At 44.5% G+C, this 14,882-nt stretch overlaps 2 protein-coding genes across 2 annotated transcripts; one reads left to right on the top strand and one right to left on the bottom strand.

The window, feature by feature from the left end:
- Positions 1–4: 4 nt before the first annotated feature.
- Positions 5–5,848, bottom strand: LOC125512252 (uncharacterized). The gene is made up of 10 exons (XM_048677349.2): positions 5,259–5,848; positions 4,901–4,972; positions 4,430–4,716; positions 4,245–4,347; positions 4,073–4,153; positions 3,854–3,980; positions 3,280–3,773; positions 3,015–3,124; positions 2,756–2,845; positions 5–2,630 (listed from the first exon to the last, which is right to left on the bottom strand). Exons 2-10 carry the CDS (start codon positions 4,928–4,930, stop codon positions 2,525–2,527), a joined length of 1,428 nt encoding a protein of 475 aa, XP_048533306.2. The 5' UTR covers positions 4,931–4,972; positions 5,259–5,848; the 3' UTR covers positions 5–2,524.
- A 1,521-nt stretch (positions 5,849–7,369) lies between these two features.
- LOC147965631 (uncharacterized) lies at positions 7,370–8,020 on the top strand. Its single transcript, XM_087530539.1, has one exon. The coding sequence runs from the start codon at positions 7,370–7,372 to the stop codon at positions 8,018–8,020; it is 651 nt and encodes a 216-aa protein (XP_087386665.1).
- Positions 8,021–14,882: the final 6,862 nt, after the last annotated feature.

Raw genomic sequence — 14,882 nt, 5'->3', positions numbered from 1 at the left:
GTCCACTTTTGCTTGCTTGTCGAATTCTTCACCGGGATGATTTAGGTTATCGATTGTAGTTCCTTTGAGTGACCGCATGATTAAGCTGCTCATAGCCTCGTATACGCCTGAACTTTAGTTTGAGTGCATGTATGGGCAATAGTAAAACCATTTTCCCAAAAAATGAGCTAGTAGACTATTCCCTCCGCCCCAAAATAAGTGTCTTAAGTTTAGTACAAGCTAGTACAAAGTTGAGACACTAATTTTGGAACAGAGGTAGTATTAAACTGATTCACAAAAGTTTGCGGCGAGACAATTGGCGGCTACTGGTGGCACCTTTGGTGTCAATGCGCTGCCATCCATCTGCTCCCTCTGTCCATCGTTGTGTTGCTCCTGACGTTGACTTTTTGTTGCTGTGCATGCTCAACTCCTTCCCATGGTGTTCAATTTGTTGAGGTGAGATTTGTGTCCCTTGCGCTCTCAGTTGATCTTTGCTCTTTGTTGGTGAAGCCCACCCCATCTTGCAAAAGGCTCCTTAATGTTCATCGGTGGTCTCACGATTTGTATTGCTTGCACCTTGTGGGTCAATGCCGCGGACACTTGTTGATTGACTTTACCCCAGTATTGTGTTATGGGGATAGTTGCATGTATGCGGGTGGTGCTGTGCCAACTTGCAAGGTCTCGATGTTGTGATATCCTCCCACGGCACACTCCATTAGCGTCCTTGTCTGTTTTTGTGGTGATGGTGGTTGTGTGCACCGGCAAGGCAGTTCCTTGTCATGGGCACCCACTTTGCTCTTTTCCTTTTCCCCGAATCTCCTAATGCTTGCATATATTCATGCACTACATCAAAAGTCCATGGTATATGCAGGTTGATGGACCTTTTTGTCATTAACTTGCACTAGCAAAAGGGTTCGCATGTTGCAACGGGAGAAAAAAACGTCACACAGTACAGACAGACGCAGATCCTCATACAAACGCACATCCTCTCAGCTCTATAAAAGAACATACACACACCCTATCCTTATAAGTACCTTTAAAAGATTGAGTCGGCACATTGATGAAGTCATTATATATGCCTTCGTAGTTGACAGGAAAAACGATTAGTACTTAAATCCTGGGCGGTTAGTTACACAAAATATCAGTTTTTTTTCTTTTGTAGAAGGTTATCACCTTCCTTATTAGTAGGTAACAGTTAGATTGTTGTGCCTTCCATGTCGACGGTGGACTCAGTGGAGGGGGTAATAGTGTTAGATTGTTGTGCCTTCCATGTGGCTGGTGGACTAAGTGGCGGAGAAATGATCTTTTGGTGATATGCTCATGGTACGATGAGAAATTATGTAATGCTACCACCCTCTTATGTGTTAACCTATTAAAAATTTAATACAAAAGGAAAGCGGGTATGGTCGTTTTGTTCTTCATTAGTTGTTGCACGTAGTTGAGGTCATTTATTGCAGTCCTTTTGTCGGTTATTATAGGAAAAGGCTTTCGCCCCGTTTTATATATAAAGCAATGATTAATAGCACCTGGTACAAACGCACACCTCCACAACAGACGCATACACACCCAAGGCATGATACATAGGCGCTGAGCGCAGCAACACCATCCCTAGCACTACGCAAAGAGGTGAAGCCGCATATGACGAACCGTGGGCTTCAAGGTGGCGCCGGGACGACACCGGAGCGCCGCCATTGCCAGATCCGAGGATCAGAGTTTCCCCTGGAGCAACACAACGGGCAATGAGAGCCGCGACGACGCCTTCAAGAAGAGAATGAGCTTCGTCGCCGCTGGTTCGTTCGAAGATATAGCAGATTTTCACCCCGGTCTTGACACCATCTCACCTGAGATCCGCCGCTACCCCAACCAACGACACGAGCGGAAAGGACCCGCCTTTCGCACCCCTAGGCTGCCACCAGTGCCGAGACCCAATAGACCGGTCAAAACTAGCCTCCATCGCCCCATCCTACGGCACCGGGCGCGAGACGAGCTCGATCCTGCTGCCGGGCGCGAGACAAGGTCAGTCCTGCTGCCAGGCATGAGACGAGCCTGCTGCCTGGTGCGAGACGAGTGATGGACCGCAGCTAGGGGAGGGCCAACCATCAACGAAGGTAGCAGACGAGTGACTGAGAAGAAGGACCGAAGGTCGGCACAAGCCGCACACCGACGGGCCGACGCCAGTGATTTCCAGCCACTGCCTTGAACGACCCAAACCACCGCCATGAGCGCCCACCACGCCGTGGCAGCCCACATCCACGCCGGGACCCTTAGGGGGAGCCCCGCTTCGCCGTACTGATCATGGTAGTTTTCTAATTGAACATGGTAGTTTCTTAATAATTCCAATTCAATCTATGTTTGTTCAAAAACTAATGTGCTTCACATTTGACCCTTTTTCTACTAGTGCATGTTGCAACTAATATGAACCGTCAAAATGTAGTCTCGTCTTGTACTCATGAGATATGACGGTCCTTAACTTGATGTCCTGGAACTTACAAGCTATAAAAGAACACTATATGACTAGGGTAATACAATCTGGCCATGGAATTGTCTACGATTCTGTACGTTGCTTCTTCTTCTTCTTCGCCCGCTCGCGCTGCTCTTCTTCCTGAATCCGGCGATATTCCTCTTCATCCTCTTTTCTTGCAATCTTTGCACTGGATGTCCAAAGCAAACAAGGCAAGGGAAAAATCAGCATGGTTTAGGCAAAACCATCGTTTGCAATGAAAAAGAAAGCAAGCCTGTACTTTTCGGTAAGAAGGCAATTTGATAAGTTACGTACCTTCTTCTCTCCTCCATCTGTATGCTGGCATAACCTGCTTCCATGTCCCTATCATCATCGACATCCTTGCCATACTTGCCCGGGTCGTAGCTGCACATAAGCACAAACGTAGCAGCAATCAGCGAAGAAGCACCACACAAATTGCTCAGCTTCATCTCTAGTGGGCTAGAACTACACCGACCGGATCGAGGTCGATGAACAAACAATAAGGGTAATAATAATATCAAAGACTAGGTTAATAATAATAAGCAAACCATACTTGAACACATCTCTGACCATCTGACGAACTTTCTCAGCGTCACTGAGTTTCCTCTTCACTACACCCTTTTTCTTAGCAGGATCACTGTAAACAGCACTTATTGGAGATGGCTGCAAACAAGCAGGAACAGATTCAGATACGCATTCCTGAATGGCTGGTGATATTTCCGTAGACTTGATACCAATATTATCATATTGGTGTGATTTTTTAAATAAAAAGAAGGCACTGAGAGCAAAAGCACAAGAGACAAATCAAGAAATGTCACCTTTGGTTTGGAGGAAGGAGCCAGCTGCTTCTGCCCTAATTTTGTTCTGTCCCGAGGCAGAGCAGAACCCTTGTGCGCAGGCTGCTGGCCCTGCACATTAGAATTCACCCTTCGAACTTGCGGCGAAGGAGGGGTGCAGTTCTGCTGCCTCTGACCCTGCGGTTTCGGTGGCCGCTGCTGCTGCCGCTGGGCAGAAGGCAACGTCTGCGGGCTCTTGCTCTGCATCGAGCGCTGCGGGTTTTGGCCATTTGAGGATGGCTGCAACTCTAGACGAGCTTTGGTGGTGCCGTTGGGCGGTCTGGATCCGTTCCTGGCAGCAGCAATCGGTTTCCTCCCGTTTGGCAGTGGCTCCTTCTTCACCTGAGAGACCACCTTGTTTTGCACGCGGCTCTGGATGGATCCATGGTCTTTTGATGGTCTGGCAGGATGGTTTGTGGGCACCTTCTTGTTTGTCGCGGCAGATTGCATTGGTTTCATCCGATGAGCTTCGACGTCTACCATATATATACATAATGTCAAAATAATTAAGCACAAAAGTTAGGACTATGGAAAGATCTACCGAGTTCATACTCACGAGATTTTGGGGCCATGACAGGCTTATTTTCTGCACGTTCCTCTGTTGGGGGAGGTGTATCGGCATCGTCCGAGAACAAGTTCGAGTAGTCCCTGTTCTCACGAAGCGTGTCAACCTTACGTTTCACCTGCAAATGCCAAACCACCCAAATTCTCATTCACATCTCAACAGCATAACAAGTTAATTAATGTGGTAATGTCAAAGCCAAACCCTTCAAACCTGAGGTACGATCTTGGGTTTCTGCTCATGGGCGCTCGCATTTGGCTGTGTCTTCGAAGCCGACGACGGAGCGGCATGTTTCTGCAGACAATTTTGATGTTCGGGTGAGTCACCAGACAGTTCAAAGAGTTACATACTTCAGGATCAAAACAGTTTAATTAGAAGGACATACTCTGGACGGCAGGTTCTGGTTCTCCTGCATTATCGATGAGCACCCCGCCTCCATAAGCCGGGGAGCAAGTACTGGCGTGGACGGCCCAAAGAAGGTTCCAAATCTGCAACAAGTTATTACTGAAGCCGTTAAACAACTGAAAGAGGGTGCTAGAATAAAAAACAAGAGACCAAGAGAAAACTCACCTGGACCTGACCGACGGTTGATCGGACGACGAGCAGCTAGGGTTCCCGTAGTTGGCGCCTTTAGACTGATGTTGTTTCCTTAATTTGGCCTTCAATTGCTCCCTGAAGGAAAGGATTTCCTGCGTGCCAGCAGGCGGCTCTTCTTCCTCTTCCTCCTCATACTCTTCTTCCACTTCTACCTCCTCAGCCTCCGGCAGCTCCTCCTCGTCCTCCATGGCCACATTGTCGCCCTCATCGTCGCTTCCGACGATGAAATCATCAAGGTCGTCGTACTCGTCCTCCACTAGCTGGATACACATATGTGTTTGCATGGGTCAGGTTAGAATTAAAGGATGCAATCTGCTATCGAAAGTGCTAATTACAGAATTTAGCATTGGCTAGCGGGTCGCGGCTGTGTTTGTGCTAGGATCTCCAATGATGAAGAGGCAAATTAAGGATGTATTCGAATAGAAAGAGAGAGATTGATCTTACGTTGGTTTCATTGTCGTCGTAGCCCGCCATCTCCGCGGCGGCGATCTTGTCGTCTGAAACGCAGAGTAATGCCTACAAGAACGATCGGATAAGGTGTTTATAACCCTAATAAAATCACACGCGTGCGACAAATCAAAAAAAATCCTTGATCGTGTTCAGCAAGAAGCAAGATCGCATGCAAATATTCTCTGAAAAAAAGGAAACGAATTTGTACCGACGGAAAGATTCCGTCTAAAAGGAAACGAGAAGACGTTTTCCGGGGATCGATCGATCCGGCGAGAAATTCGACTCGATCGGCGGAAAACCAAGAACCCTAGCTAGACGCGCAGCGCAACCGCCTCGGAACGAGAGAGCTCACCTGGCGATCGATCGAGGAGGGGCGTCGCGTCCGGGGGTCTTGGGGCGTCTCGTCTGGTCTGGTTGAGGGAGCCGCGCGCGCGTGGGCGGGGGTGGGAGCCCTCGGTACTTATAGCGGGAGATTCCCGACGCGCCTCCTCCTCCTCCATGCGGGACGAGGAGAAGCGGCAGCCGCCTCGCCGATCCCATGTTATCATCGCACGAGGCCGGGTTGGGAGCCAATGCTGCCTCCGCGCTACGCCAATATAGCGCGATCGCGATTGCCATCGATCGGCGAGCCACGGCCGATCCAGTCAGATCGTTGGTGGTGGGAAGGGAAGGCCTTCCACCGCGCGCGCGCGTCCGCAGAATCCGCAACATCACCGGTCCATCATATCCCGCGTCCGTAACGTAGGTCGACCGGAGCGTCTTTGTAGCTTCCAATTCCAGCCCTCCCTTCCTCTGCATAAGCGCGTGCAGGCGCCTCTGCCCACGCCACCACGTGCCAGGGAGAGGTCAGTCCCGTTCGTGGTGATCGCGGGCTGAGCATTGCTGGGCGTGATTGTAGGATCTCATCCCGAATTAATGGGAAAAAAAGATGAGATTTCTGCTGAAAAATCGTGGCGGTCGGTGGTTACGTTTCGTAAAGTGACCGATTTCAGTCAAAAATAGGGTGTTTTTAGAGTTTTGCCGTATATACTCCTTTTTTGCCCCATAAAACATGCTCCTGTTTTTAGTAACTCTGCCCTAATTATAGGGTCATCTCCGATAATAGGGAACTTCCGGTCGTTAATGCATGATCGGCATCCGTACTTTTTGTTGAACCGCTCGCGCGCGCTGCGCTCGTATTTTTTTTTGAAAGGTGCGGTATATTTTTTGGTCAGTTTCTTTTTTACAACACATATCTTTGGTCAGTTAGTGATCCATTTATTTGCTTATTCCCTCCTGTCTTTTATATTGTGCACATAAGATTTTTTTTAAAAGCCAAACATTGTAAAGTAACTATTTATATGCAAAAATATCAACATCTACAATATTAAAGTTATACAGTATGAAAATTAAAATTCGATGTAGTAATAGTGATTTCGTGTTGTGAATGTCAATGTATTTTTTATAAAGTTGGTCAAACTTCATGGAAGAAACAGAGCTTATATGTGGAATGAAAAGGACCAAATAGACTACATTTCTCATTTATTAGAGGATGGTTGTTCCTTTATTTTTCTCCCTTTTTTTAAGAACAAACGTTGCTTTTTTCCGTGGGAAGCTAAGTAAAGTGATGGAAAAACAAAGTAAGATCCGCTAAGTAAAGTGATGGAAAAACAGAGTGAGATCCTAACTGTTTGCGTAAATTGTGCTCTACTTTTCTCGGGTGAAGTACTAGGAAGCCCCTTTATTTCCCTTTTTTGTCTGGAAGAATACTAGTGGCGTGTTTGGTTGCCGTGCGATACAGTATTTGCGTCGCATACCTTTCCCCACTCAGTCTGGCTCTAAAAAAACAGCCTCAGAGCAACTCCAATGGGGCGACCCATTTCGTCCGGCGTTGTCTATTTGGGTCGGCCCGGACAGAAAAGTCGGCCCAACGCGCCGACCCAAACGGACGCGCGTCCGCTTTTCGTTCGCGGGCGACCCATTCCCGGCCCATTTTTGAGCCAGGTTTGCGTTGGCGCGGACACGCGACGGACGCGCGCACGCTCGCCTTCTCCTCTCCCCAGGCCCGCTGGTCGGTGGCTCATTGGCCTCCCCCCATCCCCAGCCAACAGCAACCCTCGCCCGCCACCTTTGTCGCCGACCCCATCGCCCTTTTTTGCCGGCGACTCTACCAGCTGCCGCCGCCTCCACATCCGCCCAGCAACGCCGCTCACTCCCCCCGTCGCCCCCTTCACCGCCGTCTTGCCGCCGGGGAGCAAACTGTTTCCCACCGACGCTCCTCCCCCCCAACCGCACAGCCGCCCGCAACCAAGAGGCCGCCTCGCCACCCCAGCCAGATCCTCACCGGCACGCTCGTCGGACGTTGGCCCACTTGTCGGACGTCGGCAGGGAAGCTAGCTGGTCCGTGCGCGCTGCGACTCCCCTCGCCGGCCGTCTCCTTCTTGGACGCTCGTAAACTGTTCGACAGTTTGCCAAGGTACGGAAATGGACTCCGCCGATGAGTTCTTTTTCCACAATTTCCTTTGCGACTCCGACGAGTCGTCGTCCGACGAGGAGGAGGAGATATTGGCTGCCGTGTTGGTCCATCACCACCTCAACAGCCAGCGGCCGTTGTTTCGTGGCTCCATTCCGGGCCACCTTCCGGCGTTGAATCGCAACCGAGAGAGCGGGCATTTCCTTCTTTGGAAGGACTACTTTGATACAACAAATCCGTTGTTCAAACATCAAAAATTCCGCCGCTGTTTCCGTATGAGTAGGCATCTTTTCAACCGTATTAGAGAGGGGGTGGTCGGCTATGATGACTATTTCGAGTGCAAAGAGGATGCCGTCGGCAAGATCGGTTTCTCCTCTTATCAGAAATGCACTGCCGCCATCCGAATACTTGCATACGGAGTGTCCAATGATCTCATTGACGAGTACGTCTGTATGAGTGAATCTACATGCCTAGAGTCCCTGTATAAGTTTTGCAAGGCTGTTATTGCTGTGTTTGGCCCTGAGTACTTGAGAGATCCGACAGCTAAAGATACAGCTCGTTTGTTGGCGATGAATGCCAGAAGGGGCTTCCCAGGGATGCTTGGCAGCATAGACTACATGCACTGGGAGTGGAAGAACTATCCTTCTGCTTGGCAAGGGTAGTATAAGGGACATGTCAGGGCTTGCACTATCATATTAGATGCCGTGGCGTCTCAAGATCTCTGGATCTGGCACTCTTTTTTTGGCATGGCTGGATCACACAATGATATCAACGTGCTTCAGCGCTCGCCGGTGTTTGCTAGGCTTGCCGAAGGCAACAACCCACCGGTGAACTTTACTGTCAACAGACACAACTACGATAAAGGATACTAGCTGGGTGACGGTATCTATCCTCAGTGGACCACTATTGTCAAGACAACACCCAACCCTATCTGAGAGAAGAGGAAAAGATTTGCCCAGGAGCAAGAGAGTGTCAGGAAGGATGTCGAGCGTGTCTTTGGTGTTTTACAATCTCGATGGGGCATCGTTCGGTATCCTGCTAATACCTGGAGCACGCAGAAACTTTGGGAGTGATGACTGCTTGTGTGATCATGCACAATATGATCGTAGAGGATGAGCGCCTGGAACATCTATACGATCAAGGGTTTCAGTTTCAGGGTGAGAATGTTGTGCCTGAGCATGGAGTAGCAGCAACATTTGAATAGTTCACCCAATTTCATGAAGACATGCGTGATTGGGAAACTCATGTGCAGCTGCAGAATGATTTGGTTGAGCATATGTGGGCTCATGTTGGCAACCAATAGATGTATCTTCTTTTATTCATTTGCAAAACTATGTGAAACATTTTTATTTGTATCCGGCTTGTAAAACTATAATATTTTTATTCGGTAAAACTATATTATTTGACAATATGTTTGAATGCAAATCAATGTAAATATTGGCAGCCAGCTGCTACGTCTTGAGCTTGCGTTGGTTTTCCCCGAAGAGGAAGGGATGATGCAGCAGAGTAGCGTAAGTATTTCCCTCAGTTTTTGAGAACCAAGGTATCAATTCAGTAGGAGCCCACGCTCAAGTCCCTCGTACCTGCACAAAGCGATAGCTACTCGCAATCAACACGATTAGGGGTTGTCAATCCCTTCACGGTCACTTACGAGAGTGAGATTTGATAGATATAATATTTTTGGTATTTTTGGTATAAAGATGCAAAGTAAAAAGTAAAAGCAAAGTAAAAAAGCAAAGCAAGATTAAAGTGATGGAGATTGATATGATGAGGATAGACCCGGGGGCCATAGGTTTCACTAGTGGCTTCTCTCAAGAGCATAAGTATTCTACGGTGGGTGAACAAATTACTGTTGAGCAATTGACAGAATTGAGCATAGTTATGAGAATATCTAGGCATGATCATGTATATAGGCATCACGTCCGTGACAAGTAGATCGAAACGATTCTGCATCTACTACTATTACTCCACTCATCGACCGCCCTCCAGCATGCATCTAGAGTATTAAGTTAAAAACAGAGTAACGCCTTAATCAAGATGACATGATGTAGAGAGATAAATTCATGCAATATGAAATAAGCCCCATCTTGTTATCCTCGATGGCAACAATACAATACGTGCCTTGCTGCCCCTTCTGTCACTGGGTAAGGACACCGCAAGATCGAACCCAAAGCTAAGCACTTCTCCCATGGCAAGAACTACCAATCTAGTTGGCCAAACCAAACGGATAATTCGAAAAGACTTGCAAAGATAACCAATCATACATAAAAGAACTCAGAAAAGATTCAAATATTATTCATAGATAGACTTGTTCATAAACCCACAATTCATCAGTCTCAACAAACACACCGCAAAAGGAATATTACATCGAATAGATCTCCACAAGAGAGGGGGAGAACTTTGTATTGAGATTCAAAGAGAGAGAAGAAGCCATCTAGCTACTAAGTATGGACCCGAAGGTCTGAGGTAAACTACTCACACTTCATCGGAGGGGCTAGGATGATGTAGAAGCCCTCCGTGCTGACGGCCCTCTTCCGGCGGAGCTCCGGAACAGGCCCCAAGATGGGATCTCGTGGATACAAAAAGTTGCGGCGGTGGAATTAGGTTTTTTGCTCCTGTTCTGATCGTTTGGGGGTACGTGTGTATATATAGGAGGAAGAAGTACGCCGGAGGAGCAACGAGGGGCCCACGAGGCAGGGGGCGCGCCCTGGGGGGGGCGCCCCCACCCTCATGACCGCCTCTTTTGTTCCTTGGAGCAGGGTCCAAGTCTTCTGGATCACGCTCGGTGAGAAAATCATGTTCCCGAAGATTTTATTCCGTTTGGACTCCGTTTGATATTCCGTTTATCCGAAACACCGAAATAGGCAAAAACATCAATTCTGGGCTGGGCCTCCGGTTAATAGGTTAGTCTCAAAAATAATATAAAAGTGGAAAATAAAGCCCAATATAGTCCAAAACAGTAGATAATATAGTATGGAGCAATCAAAAATTATAGATACGTTGGAGACGTATCAGGCATCCCCAAGCTTAATTCCTGCTCGTCCTCGAGTAGGTAAATGATAAAAAGAGAATTTTTGATGCGGAGTGCTACTTGGCATAATTTCAATGCAAATCTTCTTAATTGTGGTATGAATATTCAGATTAGAAAGATTCAAGACAAAAGTTTATATTGACACAAAAAAATACTTCAAGCATACTAATAAAGCAATTATGTCTTCTCAAAATAACATGGCCAAAGAAAGTTGTTCCTACAAAATCATATAGTCTGGCTATGCTCCATCTTCACCACACAAAGTATTCAAATCATGCACAACCCCGATGACAAGCCAAGCAATTGTTTCATACTCTAACTTTTTCAAAACTTTTTCAATCTTCACACAATACATGAGCATGAGCCATGGATATAGCACTATAGGTGGAATAGAATGATGATTATAGAGAAGACAAAAAAGGAGGGGAAGATAGTCTCACATCAACTAGGCGTATCAATGGGCTATGGAGATGCCCATCAATAGATATCAATGTGAGTGAGTAGGGATTGCCATGCAACGGATGCACTAGAGCTATAGATGTATGAAAGCTCAACAAAAGAAACTAGTGGGTGTGCATCCAACTTGCTTGCTCACGAAGACCTAGGGCAATTTGAGGAAGCCCATTATTGGAATATACAAGCCAAGTTCTATAATGTAAAATTCCCACTAGTATATGAAAGTGACAACATATGAGACTCTCTATATGAAGAACATGGTGCTACTTTGAAGCACAATATATGAGACTCGCTATATCACGGTGCTACTTTGAAGCACAAGTGTGGTAAAAGGATAGTAGCATTGCCCCTTTTTATTTTTTATATTTTTTTGGGCCTTCTTTTTTTTCTTTGGCCTTTCTCTTTTTTTATTGGGACAATGCTCTATTGAATGATGATCATCACACTTTTATTTATTTACAACTCAATGATTACAACTCGATTCTAAAACCAAGTATGACTATATATGGATGCCTCCGGCGGTGTACCGGGATATGCAATGAATCAAGAGTGACAAGTATGAAGAAATTATGAACGGTGGCTTTGCCACAAATACTATGTTAACTACATGATCATGCTAAGCAATATGACAATGATGAATGTGTCATGATGAACTAGATGGTGGAAAGTTGCATGACAATATATCTCGGAATGGCTATGGAAATGCCATAATAGGTAGGTATGGTAGCTGTTTTGAGGAAGGTATATGGTAGGTGTATGATACCGGCGAAAGGTGGGCGGTATTAGAGAGGCTAGCAAAGGTGGAAGGGTGAGAGTGCGTATAATCCATGGACTCAACATTAGTCATAAAGAACTCATATACTTATTGCAAAAATCTAGAAGTTATCAAAGCAAAGTATTACGCGCATGCTCCTAGGGGGATAGATTGGTAGGAAAAGACCATCGCTTGTCCCCAACTGCCACTCATAAGGAAGACAATCAATAAATAAATCATGCTCTGACTTCATTACATAACGGTTCACTATACGTGCATGCTACGGGAATCACAAACCTTAACACAAGTATTCTTTAAATTCACAACTACTCAACTAGCATGACTTTAATATTATCACCTCCATATCTCAAAACAATTATCATGCTTCAATCTTTTCTTAGTATTCAACACACTCAAAAGAAAGTTTCACAAATCTTGAATACCAAGCATATTATTATTAAGCAAATTACCATGCTATTAAGAGACTCTCAAAATAATTTAAGTGAAGCATGAGAGATCAATAGTTTCTTTAAAACAAATCCACCACCGTGCTCTAAAAGATCTAAGTGAAGCACATAGAGCAAAATTATAACACTCAAAAGATATAAGTGAAGCACATAGAGCAAAACTACTTAGCTCAAAAGATATAAGTGAAGCACATAGAGCAAAATTATCTAGCTCAAAAGATATAAGTGAAGCACATAGAGTATTCTATCAAATTTTAATTCATGTATGGCTCTCTCAAAAGGTGTGTACAGTAAGGATGATTGTGGCATACTAAGACACAAAGACACAAATAATACAAGACGCTCCAAGCAAAACACATATCATGTTGGTGAATAAAAATATAGCTCCAAGTAAATTACCGATGGAAGTGGACGAAAGAGGGGATGCCTTCCGGGGCATCCCCAAGCTTTGAATTTTTGGTGTCCTTGGATTATCTTGGGGGTGCCATGGGCATCCCCAAGCTTAGGCTCTTGCCACTCCTTGTTCCATGATCCATCAAAAAAATTCACCCAAAACTAGAAAACTTCACAACGCAAAACTCAAAATAGAAAACTCGTGAGCTCTGTTAGCGAAAGAAAACAAAAGACCACTTCAAGGTACTGTAATTAACTCATTCTTTATTTATATTGGTGTTAAACCTACTGTATTCCAACTTCTCTATGGATTATAAACTATTTTACTAGCCATAGATTCATCAAAATAAGCAAACAACACACAAAAACAGAATCTGTCAAAAACAGAACAGTCTGTAGTAATCTGTAGCTAGCGCAAGATCTGGAACCACAAAAATTCTAAAATAAATTGCTGGACGTGAGGAATTTATATATTAATCATCTTAAAAAAGAATTAACTAAATATCACTCTTTAAATAAAAATGACAGCAGTTTTCGTGAGCGCTAAAGTTTCTGTTTTTTACAGCAAGTTCAACAAGACTTTCCCCAAGTCTTCCCAACGATTCTACTTGGCACAAACACTAATTAAACACAAAAAACACAACCAAAACAGAGGTTAAATAATTTATTTATTAAATAACAGCAAGGAAAAATATTGGGTTGTCTGCCAACAAGCGCTTTTCTTTAAAGCCTTATAGCTAGGCATTGATAATTTTAATGATGCTCACATGAAAGACAAGAATTGAAGCACAAAAGGAGCATCATAAAGCATGTGACAAACACGTATAAGTCTAACATACTTCCTATGAATAGGCATCTTATAGGCAAACAAATTATCAAGGCAAGAAAAAACTAGCATATGCAAGGGAGAGAAAAGAAACAATAGCAATCTCAACATAACGAGAGGTAATTTAGTAACATGAAAATTTCTACAACCATATTTTCCTCTCTCATAGTAGTTACATGTAGGATCATAAGCAAATTCAACAATATAGCTACCACATAAAATATTCTCAACATGATCCACATGCATGCAAAGTTGGCACTTTTCCGAAATAGTGGGATTAACATTAACTAAAGTCATGACCTTCCCAAACGCACTTTTATCAAAAACTTCATAAGATTGAACATTCTCTAAATATGTGGGATCTAAAGTTGACATTCTTCCAAACCCACTTTCAATATTATTGCAAACATTATAATCAATCTCATATTCATCATGGGGCTTAAATAAATTTTCAAGATCATAAGAAGAATCACCCCAATCATGATCATTGCAACAAGTAGAGGACATAGCAAAACTAGCATCCCCAAGCTTAGGGTTTTGCATATTATTTAGCACAATTTACATTAATAGAATTTATACTATCATCATTGCAATCATGCTTTTTGTTCAAAGATCTATCATGAATCACTTCATAAAGTACTTCATCACACTTTTCAGATTCACGAATTTCAAGCAAAACTTCATAAAGATAATCTAGTGCACAAAACTCACTAGCAATTGGTTCAACATAACTGGATCTCTTAAAAAGATTATCAAGCGGATGAGGATCCATAAATCTTAGGTTCTCTGTTTAGTAATAAATAAATGACTATTCCAACCATACGAGCAAACAAAAGGCAAGCGGAAAAAAGAGGGAGGATAGAGAGAGGGCGAATAAAACGGCAAGGGTGAATTGGGGGGAGAGGAAAATGAGAGGCAAATGGCAAATAATGTAATGCAAGAGATAGTGATTGTGATGGGTACTTGGTATGTTGACTTTTTGCGTAGACTCCTCGGCAACGGCGTCAGAAATCCTTCTTGCTACGTCTTGAGCTTGCGTTGGTTTTCCCCGGAGAGGAAGGATGATGCAGCAGAGTAGCGTAAGTATTTCCCTCAGTTTTTGAGAACCAAGGTATCAATCTAGTAGGAGCCCACGCTCAAGTCCCTCGTACCTGCACAAAGCGATAGGTACTCGCAACCAACGCGATTAGGGGTTGTCAATCCCTTCACGGTCACTTACGAGAGTGAGATCTGATAGATATAATATTTTTGGTATTTTTGGTATAAAGATGCAAAGTAAAAAGTAAAAGCAAAGTAAAAAGCAAAGTAAGATTAAAGTGATGGAGATTGATATGATGAGAATAGACCCGGGGGCCATAGGTTTCACTAGTGGCTTCTCTCAAGAGCATAAGTATTCTACGGTGGGTGGACAAATTACTGTTGAGCAATTGACAGAATTGAGCATAGTTATGAGAATATCTAGGCATGATCATGTATATAGCTCATCGACCGCTATCCAGCATGCATCTAGAGTATTAAGTTAAAAACAGAGTAACGCCTTAAGCAAGATGACATGATGTAGAGAGATAAATTCATGCAATATGAAATAAACCCCATC

The sequence above is a fragment of the Triticum urartu genome, chromosome 6A (assembly GCF_056163025.1).
Source record: "Triticum urartu cultivar PI428250 chromosome 6A, HENAU_Tu73, whole genome shotgun sequence".
Classification (NCBI taxonomy): domain Eukaryota; kingdom Viridiplantae; phylum Streptophyta; class Magnoliopsida; order Poales; family Poaceae; genus Triticum; species Triticum urartu.
This window is presented reverse-complemented; position numbering and strand designations above follow the sequence as displayed.

Excerpts from the sequence above, each read along its gene's own strand:
- LOC125512252 (XM_048677349.2), bottom strand. The coding sequence starts at position 4,930 with ATGGCGGGCTACGACGACAATGAAACCAAC. Across the intron at positions 2,846-3,014 it reads ATGGTCAGAGATGTGTTCAA|CTACGACCCGGGCAAGTATG; the intron begins GTATGGTTTGCT and ends GCTTATGTGCAG. Across the intron at positions 2,631-2,755 it reads CAGATGGAGGAGAGAAGAAG|TGCAAAGATTGCAAGAAAAG; the intron begins GTACGTAACTTA and ends TTGGACATCCAG.
- LOC147965631 (XM_087530539.1), top strand. The coding sequence starts at position 7,370 with ATGGACTCCGCCGATGAGTTCTTTTTCCACAATTTCCTTTGCGACTCC.